General features: G+C 38.1%; 1 protein-coding gene across 3 annotated transcripts in view; it reads left to right on the top strand.

Annotated features, from left to right (window-relative positions):
- Positions 1 to 447: 447 nt before the first annotated feature.
- LOC108502963 (ATPase family AAA domain-containing protein 2-like) overlaps positions 448 to 10,702 on the top strand; it is a 21,714-nt gene continuing 11,459 nt past the window's right edge. The window contains exons 1-11 of one of the 3 annotated variants that reach the window (XM_017826458.1): positions 448 to 726; positions 2,812 to 2,860; positions 3,193 to 3,288; positions 4,305 to 4,383; positions 5,153 to 5,267; positions 5,484 to 5,599; positions 6,832 to 7,006; positions 7,637 to 7,725; positions 8,017 to 8,176; positions 9,543 to 9,633; positions 10,088 to 10,396. In XM_017826458.1, the coding sequence (XP_017681947.1) occupies positions 505 to 726; positions 2,812 to 2,860; positions 3,193 to 3,288; positions 4,305 to 4,383; positions 5,153 to 5,267; positions 5,484 to 5,599; positions 6,832 to 7,006; positions 7,637 to 7,725; positions 8,017 to 8,176; positions 9,543 to 9,633; positions 10,088 to 10,396 (1,501 nt within the window). In that variant the 5' untranslated portion in view covers positions 448 to 504. The remainder of the gene's footprint in view (positions 727 to 2,811; positions 2,861 to 3,192; positions 3,289 to 4,304; positions 4,384 to 5,152; positions 5,268 to 5,483; positions 5,600 to 6,831; positions 7,007 to 7,636; positions 7,726 to 8,016; positions 8,177 to 9,542; positions 9,634 to 10,087; positions 10,397 to 10,702) is intronic. The other 2 variants (XM_017826456.1, XM_017826457.1) reach the window with 2 other exon arrangements.

Genomic DNA, 10,702 nt, shown 5'->3' with positions numbered 1-10,702 from the left:
CTATCAGGTCAGCTTCACATTATAGTTTCTGTAATATAGGTTGATTAAAGGATGAAGAAAATAGGATTTGGAGGTCCACCAAAGTTGCAGACTTAGACAAAGTAGTTACACCACTACAAATCAATCCATTTTATTAGGCAAACTTTTAAGAAAGTAGAATTTTTCATCATCTTGCAAAGCTACTAAAATGAACCTTATTAGCAAGCTTATGTTCATAATATTGGCTAGGGACTTTCTACTTCTTTTGACAACAGAAAAAGGTATTGTTGTTTCTGGCAGCAAGACCTAAGTGTATTCACAGTGGTTAGGCTGAGACTTCCCTATGTGCTGCCATGTATACAACAGGTCTTTATTGTAATACGGGTGGTGAGGCACTGGAACAGGTTGCCTGGAGAAGTTGTGGATACCCCACCCTACAAGGGTTTAAGGCCAGGTTGAATAGGCGTTTGAGCAACCCGGGCTAGTAAAAGGTGTCCCTGCCCATGGCAGGGGGGTTGGAATCAGATGATGTTTAAAGGTCTGTTCCAACCCAAATCATTCCATGAGTCTGTGATTATGAAGTGCTGGGCTGCAGGTGCCCTCCACAGTAGAGTCCCACGAGGATTGGATGTGATCAAGACTGGAACTTTGGTGAGGGGGTGTTGCCAAGCAACCTCCTGGAATCTCTGTAAACACTCCATTGCAGTTGGTAACACAGTATCCCTTCCTGTCATTCTGCCTGCATGGGTATGTCCTGTAATCATTATTAATGTATTGATTTATGTGAGAGCCTTTGCACTTCACAGCCAAGCTCTTGAACATGAGGATTTTTTTTGAAACAAGTGCTTGTGGCTGTTTAAGACTTCCATGTCAGAGTGTGTGCCAAAAGGTGGATTTGGCAGGTGCTTCACCTGTAAAGAATTTGGGCACAGCCAAAGCTTTAGTTGGCCACTAGTATCTTCATTTTGGGGTTGCCAGTTGCAGAGAGATCTTCATGTAGGAGCATCTTTTGTGTGTGGGCTGCTTCTTGTGAACAAAACCAATCTTTATGTTGTGACTTTCAGTAGATTTAACTTGTCCTCGAAGTGCCTTCATGTTTAATTAACTTTTCTCTCATGCTTACAAATAATTTTCTAATGCCTAGTCAAGTTAAGATACAGGGGAAAGTTGGATACAGTCAAAGTGAAGCAGCCCTAGTGTTTTTGTCTTTGTCTCCATGATTTAATTCTCTTTATGAAGCCCGAATTAATATTGTTTTCTGAAATGTTTGCAAAGTGTAACAGCAGTGAGATGCTTTTTCTAGCATATAGAGTCATAGAAAATCAGCATGAGGCCTTATTTCCAGTTAAGAGAAGAATAAGCAACCTGTTGTCTAAAGAAACCTGTGAACTAAAAATGACTTAATGCAATCATGCAGACAAGTGCTATGAAAAGCTTCCATAATTTCTTTCTGGTTTCTTCCTATGATCTTCAGAACTCATTTTTTTCCTGCTACATGAGATTTTTTTTTATTGTGTTTAGCAAGAGGGAAAAATAAACCCGAAAAGAGTGCGTGTTTTTAAATGCTCGAACACTTGTTCTTAACTCCCGCTATAAAAAAGTCAACATTTGACCTAATTTTTAAGTAAGGTTGAAAAACTTGGCTAAGAGTCAGTGACTCTTATTTTGTGCACACTATATTGAAATGTTGCACTGATTATGTTTGTTAGTTTCAATGAGATTTTTTTGTACTTGCCTGTTGTTGCTCTTACCTGTCCACTTTGTATCTTAGTACTGCAGAAGCAGCATCACCAAAAATGGATGACAGAGAAGATGAGCAGCGTATTTCACACAGAGAAATTATTTAGTTGTAATTTTAATTTAGCTGAACAAACTTCTTCCAAAGCATGGAAAGCTATTTTTGCTCTCCAATTATAATTTAACTTCTTACAGTCATGCCACAGCTACACTCTAAGGGTGGGAGAAATATCTTCTTCAGAAGATATTTACTGATATGCTGCAATACGTCTTCCACTATGCTTTCTGAATTGCCTTATGACTTTTGAATGGACTCTGCTTACAAACAACAGTTTCAGGGCCTGGGTTTTCACTTCAAATCTTACTAAAAACTTAATTCACTGATATCTGATTTATCTGTGTTTTGTCTTGTGCCAGTCTTGCCTGCGAGCCCAAGTGGTCCTTTGTCTCAAGTGGAACTCATGTTAAAAGGATAGACAGCAACCATATTCCCTCTATCTTAGTTTTGCTCTATTACATTTAGTCCACTGCCCTTTTGAATCACGGGTGCTTTAGTTTTTAAACATCTTCATAACCTTCTTTGATAGGGTTTTTTTGTTTGTTTGTTTTTTGTTTGTTTGTTTTTTTTTTGTGGTTTTGTTTGTTTGCTTGTTTGTGTTTTTTAGATCTGAATTCTTTCGTGGTTTAGTTTTTGTTTTGGGTGGGTTTTGTTTTTGGTTTTTCTTATGAAACCAGAATTGTCCATAGTACTTTGTATATCCTCTCCCAAATCCCAGGATGATTTTCTTTTGTCTGCTAGGAATTGCTTTGTCCCAGGTTCTACTAAACTCTTGGATTATTTACCTGCTATTAATTGATACACTCTATTTTGTATCTGGCTAGATGTAACTATCATATTTACTAAACCCTATTTTAGAGCAGCAATACTTGTTATTAATCTTGGTGCCAGAATGATGTTCCTATTTTCTCCTCCCATGCCTTCATTTCATCTTTTGTCTATATAGAGTGCCTTGGTAATATTACTGTAAAAGCACCAAATATGCCCACAGGTTTTTTGCATATTTGTGACTGATCTTTCTTGTTTCCTTTAATTAGGAAAGCCTCAATATGGGAAGAACTAACACAGAAAAAGCTGACAATCCAGGTATCATTGTAGGCTAGTTCTATTTTAAATTTTCTTGACTATATTCTAGCCAAAAACCTTGTCTTAAACAATTGAAATGGGCTGAACTACTGGTTGTTTTTCATCTATTAGAAAAATCTATGTTGCTATTGACATTATAAGCCATGGGCTCTAGGGCTGTACTGTAGAAAACTCAGAACAGGTATTCAGAGAAAAAAAAAATCCAGGTTTTTCCAAAACACTTACAAGGTAAAAGGTTGTGGACAGGTGGAAATGCATTTCGTGTAGTGTGTTTTGAATATATTATCATTTGCAGCAGTACTTACACAGTTTAACATTATGTTGATGTGCAGTGGTTTCATCAGGACATGAAGCAGAAGAAAGTGTTGGTCAACGACGCTCCATTCGACAGAGGAAAGCTGTTGAGCGCTATCAAGCTCCATTGGAAAGTAGGTGTGGGTGTGCTGGATTGTCGTTAAGGTGGATGCCACTTCTCAGCTGGAAAGGGGAGAGAAAATAAGATGGAAGAGAACTTGTAGGTTGAGATAAGGCAGTTTACTAAAGCAAATGTGCACAAGCAAAGAGGAAAAAAAGATTTTATTTTCTACATCCCATCAGCAGGCAATGTCTGGCCATTTCCCGGGAGGCAGAGCTTCAGCATGCGTAGCAGTTGCTCTGCAAGACAAACATTGTACATAAGGAATGCCCCACCTTCCTCTTCCTTTTCTTAGGTTTTATATCTGAGCTGATGTCATATGGTATGGAATACCCCTTTGGTTAATTTGGGTCAGCTGACCTAGCTGTGTCCCCTCCCAAGATCTTGCCCACCCCCAGCCTATTGATGAAGGGCCAAAATGTTGGACAGACAGTGCCGACGCTGTGGGAGGACTGCTCAGCAGCAGCCAAAACACTGGTGTGTTCTCAACACCTCTCCAGCTACCAATGAAAACCACAGCACTGTGAGGGCTGCTATGGGGAAAATTAACCTCACCCAGCTAGACCCAATGCAGTATGTTACAGGCACAGTTTCTCGTGGGACCTAATTTCTTCCATGGAAGTGAGATTTTTTTTTCAGTGAAAATACATGCACACAACTTTTCTTTACATTTCTTACATTCATTCTGCCAGTAAATTTTATTAAATGTATGCATCCTGTGCACATTCAATTTTTTTTGCGTCCTTTTGGCATCCTTATTGTTGTTTTTCAGTTAAAAAAATTACCTATGTATCCTTTAAAGAATAGTAATTAAAGAAACTTGATAATCTTACTCTTGTGTTTTTCAGTTCTCCTTAAAAATCAGGTGTGCCTTTTTTCACTTTGATCAAACCACCCAATCTTCCCCTCCTTGAAACTTCCCCTGAACTTAGAGATGGGTGATACACATCCCATTTTTTGCCTCTTTGACTATCTTGCTTCCTCTCAAACTTGTTTGTAACACTATTCTAAACTCTTTGCTTTCAACAGATCTAGGAAAACATAAGATAATTTTTTCCAACTGTACTTCACCTGTCAGACAGAGAGATTCATGTAAAAGAACTAAAAGGTTGGTGGTGTATGGTTAGTTCTTTCTCAAGTGCCGTCAGTCACATGACTGAATAATGCTTTCAAGGGTTTTCGGACTGTGATAATTAGAGATTAATATAATTACAGATTATTGCCTTGATAGTCTGAAATTATAAAGAAAACAAACACTGAGGGGGAGGCCATCCTTTTTACTAGCCATCAGATTTTATTTGAAAATGCAGCATTTCTGGTCACTGATAAGGTGTTGATGAGAGTTGTGGCTGAGACTGAGTAAGCAAAATTAATTTGTTCTGGAATGGAAGCCCTAATGTCCCTCTGAAAATCTTAGACTACTTAATCTTTAGACATGCAAATTATTTTCTTAAAACTGAAGATAATTTAATTAGAGGGAGAGCCTGTATGGAAGTTTCAATGATTTTTTTTTTTTTTTAATCACTCAAATAAAGATTCTGGTTTCTCTTTGGAATCAATTCATGTTTCTGTATGAAACTATCCTTAAACAAGAAAAATGCTAAATGAAATTCAAGATTATAAATTGCAATAGTAATATTTGTAAGTACTAAGAGTTGTTAAAAATAATTCACTTAGTTTAATGTCTGGAGTGACCATTTTCCTTTTTTTATTCATGGCTATTAACTGCAAAACAGTTGGAATGATAGATAGTTTAGATAGTTTATGCTCATTTATAAGGTCTTTTGCATTCACTTGCTATGATTAGAAAATAAAAAATCTTCTATCTGCACTGTAATTTAGAAAGCACCTTTTTCTTACTTCTTAATTCAAATTAGATCTCTTTCGGTCAACTCTCGGAAAGACAACTTAAATGAAGTTCACAGAACTTCACATGAAAATCAAATTGGAAAAAGTCTGGCTGGTGTTGAAAGAATGCAAATAGATAGTTCGGTAAGTATTTTTACTTCACTGTGTCGGTGAGACCTTTGCAGTATTTATGAAAGTTTCCAGTAACAGGCCATCTACAACTTCCTTGGTTTACAGTTTTCTCTCAAGTGATTTGAAAATTGCAATGAACGTTTCCTTGGTGCTGACATCTAGTTTCTGATAGGAAAGATTGCAGCTGTCTTTGACATATAAAATGTGTTCTGTTGGCTTCATCTTCAGGTACAATTTGATGGCGTGGGTGGTCATTCTGAGCACATTTCATCTTTAAAAGAGATGATCATTTTGCCATTGCTTTATCCTGATGCCTTTGAGGAAATGAAACTTAACCCTCCCAGGTAATAGGCACCATTTAAAATTGTAGGTTAGAATTGATCTATTTTCAAGAGAATCAACGTTTCCATGCCTCAAAATTTTCAGCAGTGCTGATGGGGATTTTTAGCACTAGTAAAAAGTAATTTTTTAAAAAAACAATAGAATAGAGCATATATGTAGGTTCAGAGATTTACTATGTGACAAGACTATTCTTTAAAAGTGTCTTGCCTTTGAAAGGTGGGGTTGGAGATTTTTTCTTTAGAGTCCTATGTACAAGCGGACTTGATTAGTTTGTAAGTAGAATAGAATTATCTACTGGTAGTCAACTGTAGTTTGTTTTTTGGAAGTCCCGTTCTCTCTCCCACCAACTCTTTTTTTTCCAAGTGCTCAAGTATCAGTTTTACAATTGATAGGACTTGCAACTAGGACCTTACAGTGTTTGTTGTGCTTGGGCTAAAATAAGAATATGTCCACTTCTTACACAGCTAAGTGAGTTCTGTGTTACAAAATGCAGTTATTAGAGACTTGTTAACTTCATATATTCTTGGTCAGCAGAATTCAGTCATGGTATACTGAAGTAGGGCTTTAAATTCTTTGCTTTCAGCAACTTTAGAAGTATTAAAAACATTGAAAAGAAAATCTGTGTTTTGCTTCTTTATTTGTTGAACTTCTTTTTGAATCAGCAGTGCACTGGCTTTTCTAGTTGATAGGAATGCAGAAATACAGAATACCTTCTCCTCTTCCTGTATCACCAGCAAAGGGAGACCAAATCCAATAACCTAATGCTTTTTAAGTCAGAAGTAAACGCTTTACTCTCAAATCTTGCCTTTTGTGAAAACAAGAATGAGTATGCAGTGTATCACGGAAAAATGAACTGGTGATTCCTAAGTTAGCCCAGTCTCAGATTTTGTGTTGGAAGTTTGTTCTTGTTTGGCTGCACTGTGCTGTAACCGCCTCTGCTGGTTTGTCAGAAATTTTGGAAGCGTCCTTCTGGAATGCTACTTACTGTCTTTTCTCAAGGTTTTTTATGTCTGCATTATCCTCTTATTAATTTTGTTTGCTGCCTTGTAGAATTTGGTAGGAATTGACTTTTGACTTTTTTCATAACTTCAGCTGTTACTGCTCTCTTATCCATCAAGTGTTTAGTTTAGGAGAGCAGTGTGTTTTAGGAATGGTGGTTGTAATAGGTACTTTTCCATGATGTTTTTTTCTTATGTGATTTTTTTTTTTTTTTTTTTTTTTTTTCAAATTGCAGAGGCTGTCTGTTCTATGGTCCACCAGGGACTGGAAAGACACTGCTTGCTCGTGCACTTGCTAATGAATGTAGCAGAAGTGACAGGAAAGTAACCTTTTTTATGAGAAATGCTGCCGACTGCATGAGTAAATGGATAGGAGAATCTGAACAACAGCTTCGTTTAGTATTTGAGCAGGTAAGGTTGAAACGTGCCATATATTCCTTTCGAGTTGTAATTAATTTTCTGTGGTTGAGTAGAACTCATTCTTTTTCATGTTTTTCTCAGCTCCTTCCACTGAAGGTCCACTGGGATTGTCAGTGTTTCCTTTTTCAATGGGGTTTTTAGGGGCTTGAAATCTTGAGATATATTGGGAAAGATTAGTAAAGCAAGTAAGAAAATCACTACCATCACCACCCTCAAAAAAAACCCCACCATAATTCACAACCCAAACAGTCACAGAAAAGGTTTTAAGAAGCAAGAGATGGTTGCTTTAGATCCGAGGGAAAAAGATGCAGGCTGAAAGCATGTTCATTTAAATTGGTAACGGAAGGTTGGTTCCAGAACCTGTAACTGAATTAAGTCCTGTATCTGTTCTTGGTGGTTGCCAAATAGCTGTAAAAACTACTTGTATGATTCATTTCCTGGGTTGACATAGGCTGCTGTCTTCTGTTACTCATGCCACTTTACTCAGTTAGCTCAATTCAGACTGACGATAGTCTGAAAAATCTAGCTCCAGTGCCTTTCCAATCACAATTTTTTTCATGCATTTTCTCTTTCAAATAGTGTTGTTTTCCTGATGTCAATATTCTTGCGTTTTCACTGCAGGCCTACCAGATGCGACCTTCAATTATTTTCTTTGATGAGATCGATGCTCTTGCTCCCACACGGTCCAGTAAACAAGATCAAGTTCATAGGTAGGACATGTTTTGTGTCTGCATAAAAGTTGCTTGATCTTTGTGAAAGGAAGACCGCAACCGATTTAACTTGATGTGACACATTCATTTATCCTGAAAACTAGTGCTACTGAATTTCAGATGATTTTTAAACAACAACAAGCAAAACCAATTTGCTAAGATTTATATCAACACAAGTTCTGTGCATCTCATCAATAATGGGTTGTCCTTTGGAGGGATCAATTAAGAAAGTTATGTGGAACTGAAGAAAATTTACTAAACTGGTGAATAAAAGTTATATATTTCTGTTAGCTCTGTTGTGGGGACACTTCTGACACTTATGGATGGCTTAGCCAGCAGAGGAGAGGTTGTGGTTATTGGAGCCACCAACAGACTGGATTCTATAGATCCTGCTTTACGAAGACCCGGACGCTTTGAACGAGAATTCCGTTTCAGCTTACCAAACGAAGAGGTCAGGACTTTGACTCAATGCTAATGCTTATGTGTCAAACTCCACACCCCTGTAACAAGGCAACATCGTGGAGCAGTGCAAGTCTCCATCAGTAGAGTACAGCCTGGACAAGAGAGGGCTGTCTGGAGAGATTGCATTGCATTGTGGAGGGCACACTTGGTACTGAATACACAGGAATAATGTGATTTCAACAAGTAGTTTTGGTTTCACTGTGACCAGCAAAGAAAACGGCATGCTGCTAGTCATCAAAATGTTTAAGAAAGAATGAATGTATGAATTAGTTTTAAAGTGCTGCTGTAGCATCTTGAAGGTGAAAGAAATGGTGTGCACAAAAGAATTCCTTTTTGGTAGCAAAAACTTTGATCAAGGCTGATGCTGGAGCAAATTATGTTGGATCTGACGTTCTCACTGGTACTTATTAACAGGGACTTGGACTAAGATGTGAAGCACGTTGCAGAGGTGCAGGGCTTGGGGAGCTTCTAGTTCAATGGCAATAGCTAAACAACGAAGAAATTCGTTTTATAGCAACCAAAAAATATCGTGGTGGGGATGGGGTGGGAGGGAGAGCCTGGTTTTTTAGTTTTTCTCTGGCTATCACTGATATTAGCACTTTTTGGAAAAAGGATAAAAGGCATATTGGACTGAGAGCTAGTAGAAGTGCACTAAGCAGTGCATTAGCACAAACATTTGTATCCAGTTTTTATCTGCCCTCAGGAACAGAAGACGAGGTGCCATGAAACAGATCTTATACACAATTGTCTACTGTGGAAGAATATTAGAAATCTGCCATAATTAATCGGTGTATCAGGAAATACTTCAATGAAAGTCTTGCTAAAATGAGAGATGAGGATAGGTGATGCTTGACATTTTCTGGATGAGTGACAGTGGTTTCAGTCATACTTTTTGTTCTTGGTAGTAACTAGCAATTTGAAATGGAGTGCTAGGACTGTTTTCCTTGAATGAAGTAGCAGAAAAGCAAATTTAGTGAACTAATGAAATCATCACCATGAAATTTTGCTAAATTTGAGAGAATTTTCTTTGATGCAAAATCTCCATTTGCAGATAGAGCTTTTAGTATATTCTTTTCTTTATTAGGTCTCACGCTTGTGAAAACTGACTTTTTATGGAAGATGTACATGCCTTTTAACTCACTGCATCCCCCAGCAAGAGTTTAATATAACAGTTTGAGAATTATTAAATTTCCTGCTTGAAGAAGCAATGAAAGCATTAATAACTGACCTTTAAAATAGGTGGAGAAGCAGATAAGAAAAGTTTTTGTATTAGTCTGAGGGTTTGGGGGTTCTGTGTTGTGGTTGTTTTTTCAAGAGAAAACTTAAGGCAAACTAAAATGCAACCATTTTATTAGCAGGAGAGACAAGAGATTTTCAAAATTCACACACGAGGCTGGAAGAAGCCATCAGACAACTTACTTGAAGAGCTGGCTGAGAAATGTGTTGGTGAGTTTGAAAACAGTGCTGGTCCTTTTCCCCTGGGCAGCTTTTTAGCCTATCTTCTCCCAGCCTGTAGGGCTGCATGGGGTTGTTGTGACCGAAGTACAGGACCCAGCACTTTGCCTTATTGAACCTCATACAATTGGCCTCAGCCCATTGACGCAGTCTGTTCAAATCTGTCTGCAGAGCCTTTCTGCCCTCCAGCAGATCAACACTCCCACCCAATGTAGTGTTGTCCATGTCCTTACTGAGTGTGCATTCAATCCTCTCATCCAGATCATCAGTAAAGATATTAAAAAGTACTGGCCTCAAAACTGAGCATTGGGGAACACCACTAGTGACTGTCTGGCAACTGGATGTAGCATCATTCACCAACACACTTGGCCTGGCCACACAGACAGTTTTAACCTATATATATATGTATGTAGACATAATATTTGATTCTTGTTTTGTTTACTAGGATATTGTGGTGCTGATATTAAGGCCTTATGTGGTGAAGCTGGCCTCTGTGCTTTGCGCCGCTGTTATCCTCAGATCCATGAAAGTGACAAGAGACTGAAGATAGATGCCACTTCGATTGAAGTAACAGCAAAGGATTTTGCCATGGCCATGCAGAAGATTGTTCCAACTTCACAGAGAGCTGGAGCTTCACCTGTACGAGCACTGCCACCTATTTCAAAGCCGCTGTTAGAAAACACTCTGGAAAGAACTTTACAAGCCTTGCAGAGAGCATTTCCCCATGCAGAACTTGCACTGAAGAAGGACCAAGGTATAACAATAACATCTACTTGTTTAAAATTCTGCTAAGGCACATACACAAACCTCTCAGCCATAATGACAGTACAATTTTATACTTTGCATGTGCACAATGTAGGATGGAGCTGTGAGTGACTCACAGTATGCAGCAGACAGCTATGTATTCTTTGCTGGAGCACCCAGTTTCTGACAGTAGCTAAAGTTGCATTTATCATTTCAGAGATGGATCTAAGGTTTCATGTATGAGGCACCTCTTTCCAAATCATAGAATCATAGAATCATAGAATCATAGAATCATAGAATCATAGAATCATAGAAT

The sequence above is a fragment of the Lepidothrix coronata genome, unplaced genomic scaffold, assembly GCF_001604755.1.
Source record: "Lepidothrix coronata isolate B3197 unplaced genomic scaffold, Lepidothrix_coronata-1.0 Scaffold127, whole genome shotgun sequence".
In the NCBI taxonomy this organism is placed as follows: domain Eukaryota; kingdom Metazoa; phylum Chordata; class Aves; order Passeriformes; family Pipridae; genus Lepidothrix; species Lepidothrix coronata.
Note: the sequence above shows the minus strand (reverse complement) of the source record. Positions and strands in the feature narration are given on the sequence as shown.